Source organism: Hippopotamus amphibius, chromosome 4 (assembly GCF_030028045.1).
Source record: "Hippopotamus amphibius kiboko isolate mHipAmp2 chromosome 4, mHipAmp2.hap2, whole genome shotgun sequence".
Taxonomy (NCBI): domain Eukaryota; kingdom Metazoa; phylum Chordata; class Mammalia; order Artiodactyla; family Hippopotamidae; genus Hippopotamus; species Hippopotamus amphibius.
The window spans coordinates 87,796,418-87,818,696 of record NC_080189.1 but is presented as its reverse complement, the minus strand read 5'-3'; the positions used below and the strand labels follow the sequence as shown (position 1 = coordinate 87,818,696).

General features: G+C 36.0%; 1 protein-coding gene across 5 annotated transcripts in view; it reads right to left on the bottom strand.

Annotated features, from left to right (window-relative positions):
* The window catches only part of ORC5 (origin recognition complex subunit 5), a 166,304-nt gene extending 145,480 nt beyond the window's left edge, over nt 1-20,824 (bottom strand). For 4 of the 5 annotated variants that reach the window (XM_057731718.1, XM_057731715.1, XM_057731714.1 and 1 more), the window contains exons 1-6: nt 20,590-20,746; nt 16,830-16,922; nt 13,661-13,861; nt 8,595-8,669; nt 6,714-6,825; nt 1,637-1,767 (exon numbers count right to left, since the gene is read on the bottom strand). In XM_057731718.1, coding sequence (XP_057587701.1) covers nt 1,637-1,767; nt 6,714-6,825; nt 8,595-8,669; nt 13,661-13,861; nt 16,830-16,922; nt 20,590-20,661 — 684 coding nt within the window. In that variant the 5' untranslated portion in view covers nt 20,662-20,746. Of the gene's footprint in view, nt 1-1,636; nt 1,768-6,713; nt 6,826-8,594; nt 8,670-13,660; nt 13,862-16,829; nt 16,923-20,589 lie in introns of all 5 variants that reach the window. The other variant, XM_057731716.1, reaches the window with a different exon arrangement.
* Between the last annotated feature and the right edge of the window lie 1,455 nt (nt 20,825-22,279).

The following is a 22,279-nucleotide window of genomic DNA, read 5'->3' as shown; positions in this document are numbered from 1 at the left end:
TTTATTGAACTCTCAAGAATTACGCCACTTACGAACTTTGGAACAAATAATAGTATCCATTTGAAGGAAAAAGGAAAAAATATATTTATTATCCTATGCTCTACACATGCAAAAAAATAAAGAACACTACTATTTTTTCTCTAGTGCTTAAAGATCATTTCTTATATTTATTAGTATTACTAGTAGTAGTAAAGACTTAAACCATACTTCAAGCTTGAAGTTTAGGAATATGATGTAATAGCAAGAAAAAAAAGCTGTAACCTCATTCCTAAATAAAATCATTCCTCAGTGAAACCCAAAGGTTTAAACCATATGTAAATTTCACATTTTATTTTCCTACCAACAGTTTCTCTAAATAATTCTTCCTTCTTGTACTTTATAACCTACTTTGAAATGGCTGCCAGCACAGATTCCTAGAGGATTCAAGGGCATCAGTGCTAAGGAATGGAAACTATAAGTTATTTCCCAGGAAGGACAGTGGATAAGTATTTGCTCCTGACTCCATCTCACGCGGGAACCACACACTAACCCTCTCTCCTCTCTATGAGTCCCCTGTTGTAATTTCCCTTGGGCATCAGGAATCCTAGAAATTCAGCTTCTGGAGAGATGTTAGTGATGAGCTTGAACTAGAACAGCTTGTCTTTTCAAGCTGTAGCTTGAAATCATTTTCAAGCAGATGCTTGAAATCTACATGTAAATCAGAAGAGGTCTTAAAATTTAAAAGTTCCAAAAACATACTAAATGTGAACACAATTTTAAATAGTCTTCTCCTATAATATACACTGAATCCCTCTAAGTAATACTTTTCACAGCAAAGAAAAGAGCAAAGCAAAGAAAATGTACCAAGAGATACAGAATCTGTTCCTTTGAAAGTAACCATTTTCTAGCCTTAGATATATTACCATTTTCTGTTATATGGAAATAAGATCTTAATTATTAACAAAAGGTTCTAAAAGTGAAACCAGATATTCGTGCCTCCTCCCTTTCAGATCCCCACAACTAACGCAGAAAGATCAAAATTAAATTAAATATGAAAATTAAATACAATTATTTTCCAAACTGCCTATGAAGTAAAAACAGCTTTTCTAATGTTTCTAAAAACTTCTTAATCTTTTATATAAATATTCAAAGTAATCCTTTATATATAAAGATTACTAACTCAAGGTCAGTGGCTAACGAAAGACCTATATAAAATAAAGCTTCTGACCACAGTCAAGTTCATCTAGATGCCAGACCACCATCAATACATAACATAAACCTGAAAAAAATTTGTTACAAAAAATTAACAGATATAAAATTGCTTATTAAGTTTTCACACCTCCTTTATGTTCATTTTCTCTTGAATTTTAATAAAGTTCAACATTTTCTGTGATTAGAGAAAAGAGAAAGGAGGAAATTTAAAAAACATTCCTAAGGATGTACAAAAAAAAACAACTAAAGATGACTGAAAGGTTTCTGATCAGGTGAAAGTTTGTACTAACCCACAGACTTCTACCTTCTTATGGTATATTGGCTCCCAAAGGCCACACACAAATTTCCAGAATAAATTTTCAGCTTCTAGCCTAATCTCACACCCTTTCTTCATAGAAAAAATATTAAAAGATGTACATTTTTTTAATGTAAAATGAGCACTCACCAGATGTCGGAGCTCTTTCAAATCTCGACAGACAGTGTAGAAAACTCCAAGAAGAATGTTAATGTAGGCAGCATAGAAGTCAGCCGAATACTCTGGAGGATGATCATGGGATAGGATCTTCTGAAGGTTCCCTGTTCACAGGACACAAATGAATAGAAATGATTGACCCAGCACCCTAGTTATATCTTCTAGCATTTTATAACAAAGGTTTAAACAATAAATACATAGGCTCAGCAATTATTAGGAATAATAAAACATTTATAAGATCAGAATGTAAAAGTAATACAAGTTGTGAAACTGAGGTAAAAGAATTATTTGTCTAATGTTCTAAAAACAATTACTAAATTTTACTTAAGACAAATACTAAGCAATGACATCTAAAGAAAATCACAAGAAGCTTACTGAAGGCAACATATATATCAAGGGCAAAAAAAATATGAATTTCAGTTATTTTTCTGCCAATTAATTAAATCACCTAGATAAAAACAAGGGATACTACATAAACTACCACCAAAGTGCAAAAAGCTCTTCATTTTTTGTGAAATGAAAAGAATTCATGAATTTTTTAAATGAAAATCTTTATTTTTACTTTGTCATTTCCTTTTTTATAAAATGTTTTCTTCCTGCAACTTTGGTATCTTTATTTCTCTTCTCTTATATCTTAAACTCTTTATACACTATCACATTTAGAGTCCTAAACTTATATTTTTCCTACTAGAAATATCGTATTGTAGAAGCACAGTTAAAACTAAAAAGAAACCACCTGTTATTCAAAATTTCCCAGCTATAGCTCATCAATCAATCGGTCATTCATTCCTTACTGCAATTCCCTCTGACTTCTTGATGCAATGGTCTCTTTAGACTTCTCAGTGAAGAGCTCTTTGAACATGACTAGTACTTTAAGCCTAGTTCCACAGGGTTCAAGACTTTCACAATACTTATAAGTGAAAAAATTCTTATGGCATGTTCTGATCATGTCAATTTCCTTTTGTCTATGAATCCCTTTAAGTGAGTATTTTTACCATGGCTACTTTGCCAATCACCATCAGCCCCTGATTTTTAACTACTCTCTTATTCTTCACAGTTAGATACAGGTACATAACAATATATATGGCCTATCAATAGATATTAATTTACATAAATTAATTTATAGAAATTTAGAAATAGCTATGTTAATGGTATCTTTTAAACAGGGCAATTGGAAAAAAAAACCCACAAATAAACAAACGAAAGCCAAAAAACAAAAAAACCATTTCAAAGCTTATTCTCATGCCTAGAATGTTATCCTGAAGGAATTCCAGATGAACACTATTACTAGATCTGCATTTTCATATCACAACCACTGAAAAAAACACACAGTCCAAAACTTGACTTTGGAATCTATGTATTTTTACATTCTAATAGCAATTTTAAATTTAATGTTACTAAGCTTTTTAAAACATAAATATTTGATACGCTAAAAATTTCTAAAAGGTGCCTTAAAACTTGGAGATAAAGATATTTATATATAAAAGCTGACAAATAACTGGATAGATGGAAGAAAGAAGGGAGGGAGGAAAGGAAGGAAGGGGCCAATGATCAGACAGACGAAAATACACAGGCAAAAAAGGTGGTCACTAAATGCACGGATGAGGAAATCTGGAAAAAAGTTAAGTCTCTGGCTCAGACTGCCCTCCTAATCGCCTTCCTCCTGACTCTCTTCTGGATATCTCTTACAGGTGATCCTCAGTGCCTCAAATGAAAGCTGATTAGCTATGACCACTGGCCCATTTCAGTTCTGATCAAAGACTTCTAAGAATTACAACTCTCATTGGGTTGCTATAAAAGCAGATCAGCTGCTTAGTTATATAGGCTACAGACAAATTCTCAGAGGACAACTCTACATTAAGGAAGCCATACCAGCTCTAACAGTCAAACTTATTAAAAATCCCATCTCTAAGAGAAAGCTGAAAGCAGTGTACTAGCAGGTAATAAACAAAGGGAAGGAGAAAGCACTTGATGGGTCCCCCGTTGTATTAAAATTTCACTATCAAAATATGATCTAACACACCAAGAACAACCACTTCTAACTTGGAGAGGGACATAAACAACTAAAAACTGGACAAAATATAGAAAACAACTATTTTCAGACATCAAACAACAGGCAACAAAGGACTGTGATACATGAGAAAAGGAAATTGAGGTGAGTCTTACCATCAGCCAGGCTTTCTAAACCGAGGTAATTTTAGAACTGTGGTACAGGAGAGTTCCAAAAGGATCCCATTAATCTCAGTGAGTTGAGGAGACAGAGATGAGAGAAGAGAGAGCTAACGTAGCTAGAATGTGCAGGGTAGAGTACATGAGAGAAGGCAGCGATGCAGAGAAAGAGCCCCAGAAATATGCACAGGGGTTGTCCTTGATTCTTGGCTGAATACAAATGCTTATATGCATAGAGTAAAACCTCAGAAGGACAAGCAAGAACAACTTCTGGGGAAAACACAATTATTGGAGAGCTGTAAGTCAAACAATTTCTAGAGTTCAGACAAGGCTATAAACTGTTCATCTTGCCACCAGTAAGAATGCAGAAACTATAATGAATACATGCGGCATTCAGCAGAGTACCCAAAAGGACTGTCTCAGAAGTGGAGCTAAAATCAGCCCTGGAATAAAGGCTGCAATAGACCCTCTCTCTAAAAGAGCTTAAAATAACCTGAAAAGGTTCAAATGTATCTTCAAGTGATTTAAATGCTTAACCAGAAAAAAGTCCAACATGCAACAATAAAAAATTTAGTATCTAGTATTCAATCAAAAATTACTAAACATGAAAAAGCATAATGGATACCCATAATAGAGAAAAATTAGTTAACAGAAACGACCCCACAATGAAAGAGATAATGGAAGTAGCAGACAAGGACATTAAAACAACTATTATAAACATGCTCGTATGCTCAAGAATATAAAGGAAGACAAAAGCATAACGAGATCTGTAATGAAAAATTCCACTGAGTTGGATTAACTGCAAATTAGACACCTATAGATAAAAAGCTCAGTGAACTTGAAGACACAGAAACAAAAGCTATCCCAAATAAAACACTGAGGAAAATAAGATGTAAAATTTAAATAAATAAATAAGAGATTCAGCAGTACAATATCAAGTAGTCTAACATTCATGCAATGCAGTCCCAGAAAAAGGGGGGAGGGGGGGAACAGATAAAATGTTTTTAAAAATAATGGCTGAAAAATTTCCAAAATTGAAACTATATACTTATGTATTCAAAAAGCTCAACAAATTTCCAGCAGGAAAAACAATAAAAGATATTTTCCACCTTGCCTTTTTATTTCTGTAAAAGCCCAAATAGTAATATAAGGTTTATAACATATGTATATTAAAATGTAGGACAAAAATAGCACAAAGGTTGTGAGGTGGGAAATTATAAGTCACTGAGATTTTCAGATTGTTTATCAGTACATAATTTATCCTGATTGATTCAATAACTAAACCAAAATTTTGATCAACTGTACTATAATCCATCTGAAGAGAAAAAAAAGCATTACCAAAAGATGAGCAGTCTGCATATGAGAGAGACCAGAAAACAAGATATCCAAATTAAGCCCCTAGTGTTAACTGCTAAGAGGAAAGGGTGCCCTGAACATCAGATACCATAGTCCTACAGGTGACATATGTATCAAGTTATGACTGGATGACTTAGCCACTAAGATTATCTTTTTGCCCTGGTTCCATGCTTACTTATTTTGACTATAATTTGGCTTATCAATTAATGCTTCCTTTTTGAATGCTTTTTTGTGTGACTATGGTACTTTAGAATTATTTAAAAAAAAAACCTGATATGTTAAAGGCTCTAAAATTTAATAATCAGATGAACCTGGCTCCATATTATACACTTTTCAAAAAGCTATTAGCCTCCACTTTCTAAAATCAGCAAGATCATTTTCATTGTTTAATTATGTCCTCAAATTCTCTCCATCTCTGCTGCTTTCTATCCTTATTTTTTAATAAATTTTAATCAAATTCTACAATTCATATAGGATCCTTTAATTTCAACTTCACTAAAAAACCAGCATTTTAAAATAATTTTTCAGTAACTTAAACCTAAAATGGGTCATGAAAAACTTTAACAGTCATGACATAAGTACAAAGAAATTTTTTAATGAAATCCTTTGATTTATTCATTTTCTTCCTACCCTTTTCTCTTCTTGTGATTTTCATAGAAGACAATCTATTAAAAATAAGGGGTCCTTTCATCTATTTTGGGTTCCATTTTTCTGTTTCAGTTAATTAGCAAAGGCAGGAGGTGTTATCTGATTGCTGTTCTTGCGAAACCAGGCAAAAATGTGTTGATCTTAATAATGAATGTTTATAGCTGATTAGTTCACAGGGATAGTGTTTTGAGGCCAAGGTCAAGGAATGCTATTTTTTTCATAGCCTCTATCAACCTTATGCTTCAGTTATAATCTTTGAATCAGAGTATCATATTTGTACAGTAACAGCACAGTATTAACCTACACAACTACTCAGCAACACAAAAAACTACTGTGTTCTTCCAAGGACAAAAATCATTAGGATCTATGAAATTTAAGATTAAACACAAACCAAAAAGAAATAAGAAACACAAGGGTTAGCAGTTGCTACTGTAACAGTTACAGTGATGAAAAATGGGATTTACAAAATCAAAAGATACATTCCACATAGTACTTAACTCAAGTACATGGTATACAAAGATTTGAGTACAATTTTAATGTGCTTTGCCATTCTGCTCTGATTCTCACTTGTGTGGATGTACAATCACAATATATACATCTTACTGTACTAAAAAAATGTGAAAATACACCTTTAGCACAAATATGGGAGAACTGCTCATTCAAAAAACCTTAGTAATTATACAAGAAAAACCTCCCACATTTCCAAAATAAAGCCTCTATAAGTGCAAAAATATAAACATTTTATTTGAGATTGGCAGCAAACCCTAACAGATTAAGACATCAAAGTATTCCCATTTGAACATGCTAGCTTAATCTTTTAAAGAACAAAAACTATTTTACTGAATATCATTTGTCAAAACAATGTTTTCAAACTTACCTATGCTATAATCAGGGAAATACAGGACAAATGGCTCAAAGCATCCAGTATTTGGACGAAACTTTTCCCAAACAATTTCGCTGAGAAAGATAACAGTCACATTTCTGTCAGTCTGTAAAAGAGAGATAAATAAAAGTAACTTTGCATTAAAAAATCTTAATCAGAACAGTAATTCCATTTGAATTTTTCTTTCAAAATAAATCCAGCAAAGTTCCAACATATAATAAATTATTTGCATATTAATAAGCCATATTTAGAAAACCTAATCAAGAAGCTCATCCTTGTATGCAAATTTTCATACATAATTACTTAGAATTTCCATAAAACTTTTAGGTTAATCGACAATTCAGTTAGTTACCCATGAATGCTAGGACAGTCACACAAAGACTTATTTTATAGAAATTAAGAAACACATCTGCTTGAATGATTAAGACAAGACCTTTTTATGGGAATTTTCAAAGAAATCACATGCTTTAAATCAATAAACCAAAAAAGGCAAAACTTAACATCTCTTATTAAAATGGCTACAGTACCCAGAGAAAATATGGGTTGAAGATGTTGACCATACATTAAAAATACAAACAATTGTGAGTATCCAAAACATCAATGTTAAGTAAACAGACATCCTTGAGCAAAGCAATGAAAAATAGTGGATGAATGTATGCAAAAAAACCATGAACACAACATAACACAACAAAACAAAAGAAAAAGAGGAAAAGACTTCTACTCAATGAGGATGGGTCCCTGGTGTCAGTAGTAAAATGCCAAGAGTTAATCAAACTGGAAAAGGCTAGACTGCACGAGAAAACTTCTAGGATAACTCATCTGGAGCTACTCTCATTCTTGTCCTCTCCACATCTTCCCTTCAAGACTATTACTAAAAGTGGATTTTAGGAGTCAGCCTTAGGCATACAATGATTTCAGTGGCAATCAGTTGAGAATTTCTAGCAGTTTCTCAAATTTGAGTAATGAATTTAACTTTTCAAAGGTGGAAATGTTCCAGGCACAGTCTCCCCAAATATTTACTTAATTTTTACATAATGTTCCTTAATACTTAAGTAATACAGACATAAAACTAAGTAAGTATAAACTATTTATGCTCAAGGTACTTATAAAGTTATAAAACCAAATAATTTATAAGTTAAATGCAAAACTATAAAACCAATAAAATTTAAATTAACATTTCAATATGAATATTACTGTTTTGTCTAAACTATATCTTTGCTCACTTCGTGAATATGGTACTAACAGGAAACAGCCACAGTCCTTTTGAGTTTAGCATTTCTATACCAACTAGTATTGGTGAAAACTGAATTCTCTCACCAATTTCCTTTATTCAAACTACTACAAACTATTACCTGTCACTGTCATCATATTACTATTTGGCTTTCACCTGACACATATAAGTATTGTCTATCCCTGTTCTTTTCTCATTAGGCCATGACAATTACAGTAGAATTAGTATTATTCAGTGCCAACACAATTTTCAGTTGAAACACAAAACTCGTTCCAAAAACTGAGCAGCCATGGGACAGAACATCGGATGATCCAGAACAGACCTATCATTCTTTTTTTTTTAATTCCTGCAGAGTTAAGCCTAGCCCCCCTCACCATTTACTCTGGCAAACACCTAAAATCTTTTAATAGAAAGCAGTGTTAGTCACTTCACAATCAAAAACAAAAGCTAAAATAATTAAGAATAAGTCTTATCAAATCACAAATTGCTTTAACTTTGAAAACTCCTCACCTTCACTCAGAGAAATGCATATCAACTTTATATTAAGAGATTATTTCTTACCTATCAAATTGGCAAAATGAAGAAAAATGTAACACAGATCTACTGAGTAGGCCATAGGGGAAGAAGATTCATACATTACTTACCAATTCTTGTAACCTAAGAAATCCAGGTAAAAGATTTGCTTCCATATCTCTTAGGTACTCGGCTTTATCTAGAACCTTATAAAAAAAAATGCAGTGTCAAAATCGATATAAAAGGCCTTTAGCAAAACATTTACATAATACAATGCACAAATCAAGATCTGGACTTTCCATGTTAAAAAAAAATGGCACTTATGAATTACTTTTTTAAATAATATTTACATTTGTGGAAGACATTTCAAATAGGTCAAATAAGTTAAAAAACAAGCTACTAACAGTGTTTTAACCCAAACTTTAGAGAATGAGTCATAGTTACACTAAGAAAGGTTTGTTTTAAAGATATACCATTAAACAGATAATGAATTAAGATGCCCTAAGGGCCTTTCCTTATAGGTACACAAGAGATAAACTATGTGCATTTTTTATTCCATTTAGTAAAAGATAAATGTCTACCACGTACCAATAATTACAAAACTTTCTGACCAGAGAGACAGAAGAAAATTCTGAATTTCATCATGTAAAACTTTTCTTGCTTGAACTCTGTAACTGCACACTAAACCCTGTTTAACTAGAAAACCGATCATATTAAGAAAGATTAAATTTTTGTTCAGTGTTATGATAATGCTACCGGGATATGTTTCAAATTATAATAATTTAAACTAGGAATAAAATTAAAATGCAGGGAATATAATATTATTTCCCTGAATAGTCTAAATTGTTTTGTATCTCTTTTATTGATTCACAGACAGCTTGAAACAATGTATTAGAGTAATCAACTTAAGATACTTCATTCCTAATTCTTTTAGACAAAATAAAGCTAAAATTATTTACTGCTAAAAAGACACAAATTAGTTTCTCTGCTATATATTCTCAATATGCAATTTTCCCATCAATTGCCATTTAAAAACTCTCTAATACAGGACACAGATTAATGCAAATAAATTGGTCCATTTGTATGTTCATTTTAATGCAAAACACAAAGCTGAAGCAGTAAGTTAATAGTTCATTCTTCTGACCTGATATAGTTAGCCCACCGTAATTAATGGTTTTACGGTATTTTAATAAATGATCCTTCTTCAAAAGCAATTATCAAATAACTAATATTCTAAGAAGTTAAAATTTTAATTCAGACTCAAACATTTTTTACATAATTTATCTGAAAGTATTCTAACAGATTCTTGATTTGTAAGCTTGTTTACTGACTGGAAAACATTCTCAAACATCTTTCTGCATTATTTCCTAAGTGCTGAAGCTTACCAATTCATATATTACATAGCTGAACATTCTACAGATTTACTTTAAATAATGTTCTATGCTAAACACCTGCAAACTTTTCCACCCTTAATGTTTAGTCATCTAACAAATAACTTACTGAATGCCTATTTTGATATACTGGGCCTGAAAAGTGAGCTGGGTCCTACTTATTCCTCATGACTCTTTGCAGAATATTGACAAAGCTTTGAAATGCTACTTGCTGAATGACTCCAAGAATGACTCCAAGAGTCATTCCTCCTGTTCTTTAAATTGTACAGTTTCTGACTATCATGTGTCCTATTTTTTTTTTTTTTTGATACTTCAAAATCCACATAAATGACCTCCCGATATGGTAGACTCTTACTTCCTTAAATCCCTCTCTCCACCAATGATCTTGTTGCCTATCCTATCTAGTGAAAGATCAACTTATTTCCAACATCACTGGTTTCTGAAGTGTGGTCTGTGGCCCTCTGTGAGGTGAGGGCAGGGTGGTGTGCTATTTCTGATACTCTTTCAGGAGGGTGGTGAGGTCAAAACTATTTTTATAATAATACTAAAATTTTACATGCCTTTTCCACCACAGTGACATTTGCGATAAGGGTACAAAAGCAATGGTGGGTTAGAGTTGCCTTAGCGTAAATCAAGGTAATGGTGCCAAACAATACTAAGAGTTGTTAATTCTTCATTATGTACGTGCACTAAAAAAAAAAAAAATTAGACTTTTGCTTCTAAGATGGAGTAGATGTATTTTTTCCTATTCCTCCTAAGTACAACTAAGAATCTTGAGTATTACATATAAAACAAACGAGGCTCTGAAAGGTGCAAAGAAGAAGGTAGACCAGCTAGGGACCTCAGGATCAGAAGAATGATAACTCACTTCAGAGGGTGAACTGTCTAAGTTGTCTTTCTGCCTCACATATCCCATATGTGGAGCTAAAGAAGCTGGCAACACAGAAAGGCCAAGAGCACTGACCAAAAGAGCCCCAACAAAAACCTACTTTCTCTAGCCAAAGGACCAGAAAAGGGGCAGCCTAGAGAGACCTCCAGGACTAGGCACTCTCCAAGTTTCTTTGTACATGACTGATTTCTTTTGTTTCCTCATTTCTTCATCCCCTAAATACTGGAGCACCACAGTATTCAGTCACTGGACTCACCTCTTTTCTAACTCAGTCACTTCTCTTCACTTGTTCCACAGGTTCAAGTACTACTACCTATATGCTCAGAAGTCGAAAATGGCATCTCCATGTTGGACCTCTCTTGACCTCAGACTCAAGTGTCCAAATGCCAACTCAACATCTCTACTTGGACTTAGCATGCCCAAAACCAAATTCCTCATCACTTCTCCCCAAGCAAGACCCCATCTGTAGTTTCCTCCACGCAGATAATGACAACCCTATCCCTTTAAGTGCACCAAAACTTTTTTTTGGCATCACACCTGACTTCTTTCTTTCTCCCCTCCTCCACACTGAACCTATCAGAAAATTCTGTCAACCCTACCTTCAAAAGATATCCAGTCCACATCTTACCATATCTGCTGCTAGCACCCAGTGTAAGCCAACATGCTGTTTGCCTACATTATTACAAATACTTCATAACTAGCTGTATTAATTTCCTATGGCTACCATAACAAAGCACCACAAACAGGGTGGCTTAACCAACAGAAATTTATTATCTCACAGTTCTGGAGGCTAAAAGTCCAAGATCAAGTTGTTGGCAAGGCCATGCTTCCCATGAAGGTACTAGAGAAGGATTTGTATCAGTCCCTCTCCTAGCTTCTGGTAATCCCTTGCCTCATGGCAGGATAACCCCAGTCTTTATGTGGCATCCTCCCTGTGTGCATGTCTGTCTCTAAATTTCTTCTTTTTATTAGGACACCAGCCATATTGGATGAGGGGCCCAATCTACTTTAGTATGACCTCAGTTAATTAGAACTGCAATGACCCTATTTACAAACAAGGTCACAATTCTGAGGTACCAGGGGTTAGAACTTCCAACATGCGAATTTTTGGAGGAAATAAATCAACCCATAACAGTAGTCTGCACGCTTCTATCTGGTACTCTTCATTTGATTCTCAACATTCTCCCCCTTACTTAAACTATTACGGCTAAAACGGCCTCCTTGATATTCTTTGAATACACAACGCTCGCTCCAGTATCCTTTGTATGCTCATGTAAATCTCTTTGTGAGGAATACTCTTTTTTCAGATATTTTCAAGGCTTGCCCCTCACTTCCTTCAGATTTCAGCTCAGTTATCATCTCAGTGAGATCGTCTCTGCCTTCCCCACTTAGAAAAATAACTACTCTCCCACCGAGCTGATTCTCCCTTACTCTAATAAACCACATCTGACATACTACATATTAACATGCTTACTATCTACCTTCCTCAATTAGACTATCAGCCACAAGTGGGCACAGACTATTTTGTCCCTGTTCTACCTCCAGTATCTAAAATAGCGCCTGGCACATAGGAAGGGTTCAGTCAATACTTGCATAAATAAGTAAACAAAATTAAAAAGTGGAAGGAACTGTTTTATACAAATCTTATGATATAAGAATGCATAAGATTTGATCCCTTCACTGAGTTTATAATTTAGCTGTTACGAGAAGGTATTATACTGAAATTTAATTTCAATTCCAGAGATAATCATTTTTTAAGAATGAGGTTAAGGTATTATAAAAAACTCACTAATGTGAGTTTCACTTGTCTGCTAGTTATTTTCACATTGACATACCAACTAAAACTCAAACTCAGTGGATTTAAAATCAAACGATTCATCTTTTCCAGACCTACCCCATACATAATTGACAAGTTTGACGTTTGCTGTCTCTTCCATTTATTCTTTTCTGCATCTTCTGCTCCCATTCTAGTCCAGGCCCAAATTTCCTCTAATGGAAATAGTTACAAGAGCTTCAAAACCACCTAGCCCATGTCCTTCAACCGTCTCCAATCCACCTATTCAACATGCCTTCATTAGCAATCTTCCTAAAGCATGTCTATTGCTCTAAAGTCTTCACTACCTCCTCTCACTGCCTAGGAAATGAAATAAAGCAAGTTAGTGTGGTTTTCAAGAGACTCCATGATCTACCCCCACCCACCTTCCTAGCCTTCTTTTTCTTCTTTCATACTTCTAACTCACTAAGACCAGACTATTTGGCATTCCCTGGCCTCCATTCCCACCTGCATGTCTTTGCCTAATTCCCTCCATTTGAAATTCCTCTTTTTCAGTTTCTTCCTAATAATACCCTAGTCATTCTTTTAGGTCTATCTCAAATATTATTACCTTATGAAGCTGTACCAGATGTGCTGAATCAGTGCTTTGCATATCATGGTTATTAATAATCACATTCTGCATGTAGTCATATATGAGTACACCATAACTCTTCCACTAAACTGAAGCTCCCTTTAGATAAGAACTGTATCTATAGACTCATAGACATAGAGGACTAGTGGCTACCAGTGGGGAGAGGGAAGGAGGAAGGGGCAACATAAGGGTTGGGGATTAAGAAGTACAGACTACTACATATAAAATAAGCTACAAGGATACATTGTACAGCACAGGGAATACAGCCAATATTTTATAGTAACTATAAAGGGAGTATAACCTTTAAAAATTGTGTATCACTATGCTGTACACCAATTACACATACCTCAATTAAAAAACTATACCTCAATTAAAAAAATACATCTAAAACATTTTTATATCACATAAGCACCTTGTACCATGCAATGTACATGATGAGTCAAAAAAACAACATGGAACTGATCTAATCAGTTTTCAAATAAGAGATGATATAATGAAATTAAATTACTTACAATATATACAGTCTGATCCTTGAGATTTTCAGCTTTGGTTATTTGTTTAAATAAGCGAACAAAGTCATTAAATGTTTCACAGGTCATTTGAGTAGAACATTCACCCTCTGAAGAACCAAGATGATTCAACTTGTTTATAATTTGTTCCAAAAGCAGCCTCAAGGTAAAGCATTCAACACAATTCACAAAGACATGTGGAAGCTGAAAACAAAAAAAAGTTTAAATAAAAAAGAAAACACACAAACACAATAATGGCTCTGCTGGATATCCCCCATTTGCCCTTCTAAATCTATACCCCACCATTCTGCAAAGTGCTCTGTGGCTGACCACTATAGAGTGCATGGCCCAGACTCTCGTTTTCTGGCTCTGGCTGGATTCAGCCAACGGGAAGAACCAGGAGAGAGAAGGAGAATGGTAAGAGAAAGAAGTTGAATGTTTATTCCCTTGACTCCCATCCCCATCCCTCAGTGGCCCACAGCTTGACAGTGGCCGCATCTTCTACCAAAGGCTACAGCTAGAGTTGGGCAGCCCCTTGTCAAAGGCTACACCTCTTGCTGGGGCCTGATAACAGCTCCTTCCTGTGGTCCATTCAGGTCTGAGGGAGGTAAAGGCTCTCAGGGCATCACCATCCCTTACTGGTTCCCTTAACATTTCCTCAACTTTTGAAAAATAGTGCCTCCATTAAACTCACTTCAATTATTTGAGTTTTCATTTGTTTCCTAAAGGGATTCAAAGCAAACCTGTTTTTCCTCTAAAGAATTTTACAAAGAAACCCAAGTACATGTGAATGTTAAAACTCTTAGTGGGAATTTCTTACTTATAATTTTAAGATAATATTTGTAAAGATGGGCACACCTAGATCAAAGAAAAAATTTAAGAGTTAAAAACCACTGTAACTCCCCTCTGAGGACTGAGAACTAGCTCTTCATTTAGAGAACTATCAAAATGGAGGTAATTCCAGAAGTAACAAGGAAACAAAAGACTTATAAATATAGTCTGTTTCTCAAATGAAATCACAAAAGCAGTACTGATCACTTAGAGGAACACAGCCTGTGGCATATGCCACAAATAATGGAACCTATAACTCTTTTTAGTGACATTCTATAAATCTCACCCAACAAAGAGGCTTTTCTTTCTTAGAGTAACAGTGTAACTAAGGCTACACTGTATTTACTTAGGCACAATTTCACCAGCATTTTCTGACCTCCTTTATCCCCACTCCTTTATGAACTACAGTCCACAAGTGTCTTGCTTACTGCTACCTGTGTGCTATCCATGACCTTTAATGGCGGCATATTCTAAGTGCCTCTTTGTGTACCTGTACCAAAAGTGGTGATAATCATCATTTATTACAATGATTAAGCAGCAGCAAAAATCATGATACAAAAAAATGAAATACAGCCCTTAAATATGGAACTTCCATATTCAGTTTTCATGCTTTTATTCAATATAGATATTTTTGGACACTTCATGCAGGGAGTTCCAAATGCTAATGCCTGAGCCAGGACCTTGTACCCTCAGGTTCTGAAGCCTGGTATAAAGCCCAGGCAGCTGTATTTTAAAATGCACGGGCAATCTTCAGGATCAAAGCCTAAAATCCCTACGTTGATATATGCAAAGAACCTTGCTGGGAATAATCTCAAGAAACTCAGTTTCAACCCAGGGAAACACAAACATTTATCACAGCTGAAAGGGATAAATATTAAGACAGAATTAAGCACAGAATGCTGAGGCTGCACAACAGAGGGGCATCTAACACAGGCTAGAGAGTCAAAAAAGGCTACTCAAAGTGTAAATACAAGAAAACCCAGCAAAATAAACAAGAATTTGCCAAGCAACAGGGTAGGACAGGTGGAGTGAATGAGTACAAGAAAGCCATTCCAAGCAGAGGGAGCAGTATGTGCCAAGGGTTGAAAGTAAGAGATGGCAAGAACTGTAATTAGTTCAGTATGCTACACAAAACATGCATACTCTGAGCTAGAGTTAGGACTAGGGGTAGCAAACTACAGCCTTTGGGTTAGCCGTCTGTTTTGTTTTATAAAGCTGAATGAGAACACAGCCACGTCCATTCAGACAGATACTGTCCATGGCTTCTTTCACACTAAGGAGGAGTTGAGTGGTTGTAATAGAAAGTACCTGGCCCACAAGCCTAAAATATTTACTATCTGGCCCATAAGAAAAAATTTGCCCACCCCTGCCTTAGGATATGAAAGACGACATGGCAATAATCACGAACAATAGCAGCTAACCTTTATTGAGTGCTTACTATACACTAAGTATTGTGGTAAGCACTCTTCATGTATTAACTCACTGAATTCTCACAATTCTAAATGTTGTCACTATTAGCCTTTCTTTTCAGATGGGGAAAGCACTAAGGGGTGAACCCAGAAGAAGAACATGAGTCTATCTCAAATTCTTAGGCATTATGATATGAAAGATAAACTGAATTCAGCTTCTGAAGGGTCTTATATATCAGGCAAAACACCTGAACATTTTCCTGAAAATCTTATTTAAGACTTTTATGGACTAGCTGCAGGGTAAAGAACAGATTGCAGCTAGGAAAATGTGGAAATAAATGAAAGAATGGTAAATGAAACTGAGATAGCAGCAATGGCTATGATTAAAGCTACATGGAGTCAAGACATTAATGACACAGAATCAACAAGAACATGTTTACTGTTTAATTTACTGAGACAGTGAGATGACGAAAGAGTAAAGAGCAATCTTACAAAACTGTGTCAAAGGTGAAATCATTCACTGTGAGAGGCAACATGGGAAGAAGGGCAGGGTAAAGGTGATACATATAGTTTTGCGCTTGTGGAGATGCAGACTTACCAGTATCAATATTACAAAAATGTACAATAGAAAAGAAACAGATTTTAATCTTTTTTAAGGAATTTATTATTATGTATGTTTTCCGCCAACTATTATCATCCAATGAAAGTTAGAGAGGGGAATTTGGCTCAACTTAAATACATTCAACATCAAGGCTCAAGTTATTTAACAATGCCTTCTGAAGCTTACAGTCTTTGAAGGTCTTCAAATAAAAGTTGCTCAGAAATGTTCTATGTAGAACAGAGAAAGGTAAACGAAACATCTCCCAGATCCCTTCTATTTCCAGGAGTCTATGAATAAAAATCAATTAACATCGAGTTTGGGGTATTCTTACCTCTGAAGTTTTCAACAAAGTTTGTGTTACATAGGTCTTTCCACTGGCAGTATGTCCATAAATAAAAATGGAGGGAAAGCTGAAATGATGTCTCTAGGGGAGAAAAGACAAGTATCAGTCTGCACATACAAAACAGAAAATAAACATTTATCAACCTGTGAGAGTTTTACGTGACAAAGTAAATTATTCAATCCAAATTATTTCAACAGTGAGCATTTAGGGGACTCATCATTACACTTTGAAATTACCTGAATTCAACTCCACTCTTTCTCATAATTTCTGGAAAGTCATATTTGGTCTATTTATTACATATATTACTATATATACTTAAACCTTTTACTATTAAACAGGTTTATATATGTGTTCGTATTTTCTACACTTGATCTTAGCCAAAAGGCCGAGAAGCGATTGTATTTTCAAATTTATGGGCGATGTAACAGATTTTTCAAGAATAACTTTGACCATACTTCATTTTTTTCTTAACCCTATTTTACAGAATCTAATCCCACAGGCTGCAATGTCACTGTATATTTTAAAGCTTTGAAACTAAGCACATATAATAACAGAGCTAGAAGGAATTTCAAACAGCCTGCTGTTCTAAGTAAAACTTTTAGGATACTTTTGAATTATGCATACTACATTTACCCTAGCCTAAATATATACATTTCATCATTGTTTTCAATGATCAAATCTACACAGCATTTATTTCAAAATACAGTCTCAAGATTCTCCTGCAGTACGTTATGAGTCAGTAGCCTAGAGAAAAGAAAAAACTGTCAAACACCCCTCTACTGGTCTGGTCAATACCACAAATGTTTCATTCATTCAATGAACATTTATTAGACACCTACTAAACACTGAAAATCATGATGCACTGAAGAGTACAAAAATCAGTTACAGACAAAATTTGCTTTAAAGGAATTCACATACACTTAAAAAATAATTACAAGAAAATTGGATGATGCAATTTCCATGAAAAAGTGCAGTCTCTATGATCATCATTTACCACTACAACACTACAGTTGATCCTTGAACAACACCACTTTGAACTGCTTGGGTTCACCTATACGTGGATTTTATTCAATAAATACACTGGAAAAAAATTTGGAGGTTTGCAACCATTTGAAAAAACTCACAAATGAACCACGTCGCTTAAAAGTATAAAAAAAATTAAGAAAAAATTAGGCATGCCATGAAGCATAAAATATGTCGATAACAGTACATCCTTACATACGTATAAGGTGATATTTAATCTAAAATTAATAATGTCTTAGTTTTCTGTTTTATATATGCATGCCTGTGCCTCCCAGCCTCTCCCCATTTCTCTCCCCTCCTCCCTTCCTCCCTTCTCCCCACCCCTCCATTTGTCCTTCCTATAATTGGAGAAACTGTGTATCAACCTATCATCACAGGTAAGTGGTTTTTCAAAAAACTGTAACCATGTGTTTACAATACTGTATTATGAATATGATCGTAATACTGTACGCCACAAAACTTTATAAGGATTCATTCATTAGTATATAGGTAGGCAATTCTATCCATAACAATAGGCTACCATAAAGCAATCGTATCGCTGCTTCTTTGTTATCAATGCATGAATCATTATACCTGTAAATAATAAATATGAGTTTCTTTTTCACATTTTCTTTTCATTTTTGATGTCTAATTAGTAATATGTATAACATCCCCAGTCTTTAGTATTATTAAGACAATACTGATGTAGATACTGATAGACGATTCATCTTGTAAACAGACAATGTAAACTTACGGTACTGACAAATACAGTATAGTACTGTAAATGTATCTCTCTTCCTTACGATTTTCTTAACAACATTTCCTTTTTCTCTAGCTTACCTTATTGTAAAAGTACAGAATACACATAACACACAAAATATGTGTCAATTTACTGTTTATCGGTAAGGCTATTAGTAGTTAAGTTTGAGGGGAGTCAAAAGTTACACACTGATTTTCAACTCCACAGGGGGTCAGCACCCCTTATTCCCATATTGTTCAAGGGTCAACTGTAGTCACAAACATTTATTACATTCTAGCCAGCAAGTTACAAATTTTCTTTGTGCAAGACAAATCAGGAAATCAGATCTATACAGGAAAATACTTTCTAATGGCAAATGCCCATGGCAAGAGCAACCCAACAGACTAAAAATGGATGTTTTAATACATGGATTCTTTTCTTAAATTTATACATAACAATCTTGTAAATTAATTAGCTCAAAAATTCTGTCACAAGAATTAAACTCATGCTTGCTGAGCATCTCTGCTAACTGAATACTATATTTCACCTTGAAAGAGAAGGACGAGATATCCTTCAGGACACTTTTCCAAGCTACACTAAAACTCTCCTTTTATGGAATTCTGAAACACTTGTCTGCATCCATTATTTGGTGCTTAATAACATCCCACCTTACGTCAACCTTTTTACTGTTAATTAGAATTGCATTTAACTCTTGCACTGTTATTTAACTTTTCACCTTCATAAACCTAACATAAACTGTAATAAGCCAGGATGTGGCACAGTGCCTGGAACAGAGAAGGTACTCAGTAAATATTTATTTGCTGAATACATAAATGAATCTGCTTAAAAATATGAACCAGTTTTTTATAGATCTTTGCATCTCCTACATGCACAGCACCTTACAGAAAAGTGCTATTAAAATTGTTAAACATGATTTTTTTATGTGATCTACACCAAATTGATACTACTCATCCCTATTTGCCAACATTTGTTTTCTGTTTGGAGTGATCTGGGTTTGTCAGCTCCAGGGAAGGAACACGTAAGACATAACCAAGAAAATGTTTCAGTGAGAATATAGGTAACTACAATTAAAAGCATTATAACTAGAATTCTGACTGAGGGTGCAGTCACTGACCTCTTAGTTCTCTAACTAATGTGCCCCTTTAAAAGGAGGGTGGTACTTTTCCACTAATACTTCACAGGCCACTCCAGACTGCCATCCAGGTAGTTAGATGAAAGCAGTACTTAAGAAAGCAAACCAGAGGTGTGGGAGGAGAACATGAGTATGACCCTAAACTCTCTCTCCTTACAGATGAGATCCAAGTCTGATCAATCCCAAGTCTAATTAATAAGTCTGAAGCAAAAGGCTCACTAAAGGCCACCAGAATATAATCAAAAATAGATTAAGTACTGAACTGCTGAATGCTACCTCCTATGGAAAGGACTCCCTAGCAGTGTTCATCCAGAGGAAACTTGTAACCTCTTCTCTTAGGCATCACCTGAACTGCTAATCAAGAAGCCTAGGCCAGACCTCTTCTGTTCTGTAACAACGCTGGAAAAGCCGTTGAAGTTTTAAACCTGAAGCACGGCGCTGGCCCTCACTGAACAGCAACCACCCATCCACACAGGACTTACACCAACTACCTCACTGAAACGTGGGTGCAGACACACCTGTTGTATAAAATCCTGTACAGCTGAGGGAAGAAGCAACTTGGAGTACCTACTCTGAACTAACACCCTCTCAAAACTGTGGCGTGTGTAAAAGAACACGTCCTGGGCCAACGAGCCCTAGCGCAGGCCGGTCCTTCCACTGCAGTTTAAGAGACCCCTCAGAATTTACTGTGGGTACAGAGAGGGCTAGACCTATAACACATCCTTTCTCCACGCAAAAGATGGTCTACGGCCCCTCAATCCGCACGAAAACTTAAAAATTAGAGAACATGTCGCAAGATCACGGAATTGTTTGCCTCGGGATTTGAAAGAGAAAAGAGAGCTGGACCACAATACCTCTCCAAACAGGGACTGCAAGGTGGACACTTGGGACTCGCGACAAAGCACCATGTTTTCCAGGTGAGGCATTCTGGCGGGTCCCAAAGGACAGAGCAGCCCTCGGCCGGCCGCACGCCCACTGCCGCAAGCTCACCTACGACCTGCTCCCCGCGCTCCCGCCGGAAACCGGACTCGCGGGTTTGTGGGAGGAGTTGGCGTCGCCGTGCGTCCGCATGACGTCAGCGCGCAAGAGGCGCGTCGGCCCCGCCCTAGTCTTCCACGCCGTGAGGTGGTAGGGCTTTTCGCGCCTCAGAGGGGTTGTGCGGAGCGTGCTTTCCGGTTGTGGGCGTGCCGGCCTGCGGCCTTTGCAAAGGCCGAGAGGGGGATGCAGGGATGGGCGAAAAGAGAAAGCACTTGAAGGAGTTAAGGGGGCCCTGTGGGGTCAAGTAAGCCGAGAATCTGTGGTTTCGGTTTTCCCACATAGAGGCCCCAAATTTAGAAACCTTAAGTGCTGGGAGATTTGCCATGTAGCGCCACCCAGGAGGGGAAGGCGGTCGTGGAGCCGAGGCCCGGCCGCTTGCGGGGACCTGAGGAAAGCGGGCTCAGGTGACCAATGCTTTCAGGAGCTGGGGGGTTTTTTCCTGAGGAGGGTGTGGAAAATTAGCGTCCGGTGCAAAAAAAAAAAAAGACTGATGGAGTCGAACAGACAGCTTGGAATTATTAGTCTTGGTGCAAGCCTGAAAACGTATCTGGAAATTCTTCTCCCTCCTAATGGGAGGAAGTTCTGATGTGGGTTGCTGAGGGCAACATGAGTGAAAAATAATGCTACCTTCAGCATAAGACTTTCCGTTTATTCGCGGAACACCTGTTAGAAACCAGACGCTAGAAGATTCTGGAAATAGATACAGAAGTAGAAGAAATGTATGATGAAAAGAGGGTTTGGGGGCCTGAATCTACTGGGTTGGGGCCATTGACTCAACAGAGAGAACTTGGAAGAATTGTTGAACCATTCATTTGGAACCTTAAATTGTTTATCTATAAAAGATGATAATAGCTAGGTTATTGCTAGGGGTAAAAGATTATATACTTAGTGCCTTATGTACATAGATTTAAGTCATGGATATCAGAATCAGAATCTTGTAATCGTGGTCTATAACATCAGCTAGTCAAAATCATATATTTAAAGCAATTAAAATGCAATTGCCTAAGTACTTTAAGAATTATAAAGGGTACAATGGGACCACCCATGAAATCTTTCAATGTTTCTTCCTAAGGGAAGCTAGCCCTTAACCACCCTCTCAGGACAGGGTTATACATTTCCATAACACTGTGTCTTTTTAGCATTTCACAATATCATAACTAATTATCTAAATGTTAGTCTCTCTCTGCTTTATGAGGGCAGGAAACCCTGTCTTCGTCACAGCTCCATTTTCAGTATATATTATAGTGCCTGGTACATATCTGATAAGCAGTCAATAAATAATTGTTGACCTAGGGGGAAGTGCCTTACAGCTTGGACAGGTTTAGGAAAGTTTCCCAGAGGAGGGAACTGGGATGCTGAGATTTGAGAATAAGGGGTTCACCTGTGAGACTGACAAAGCAATTCTAAGCAAAAGAACAAAAAGACAAGATAAAGACATAAAAGAGACAAGTAGGCAATCATATGCCAGGGACTAGCAAGTAATTTTTAAGAATAAACCTAGAGTGG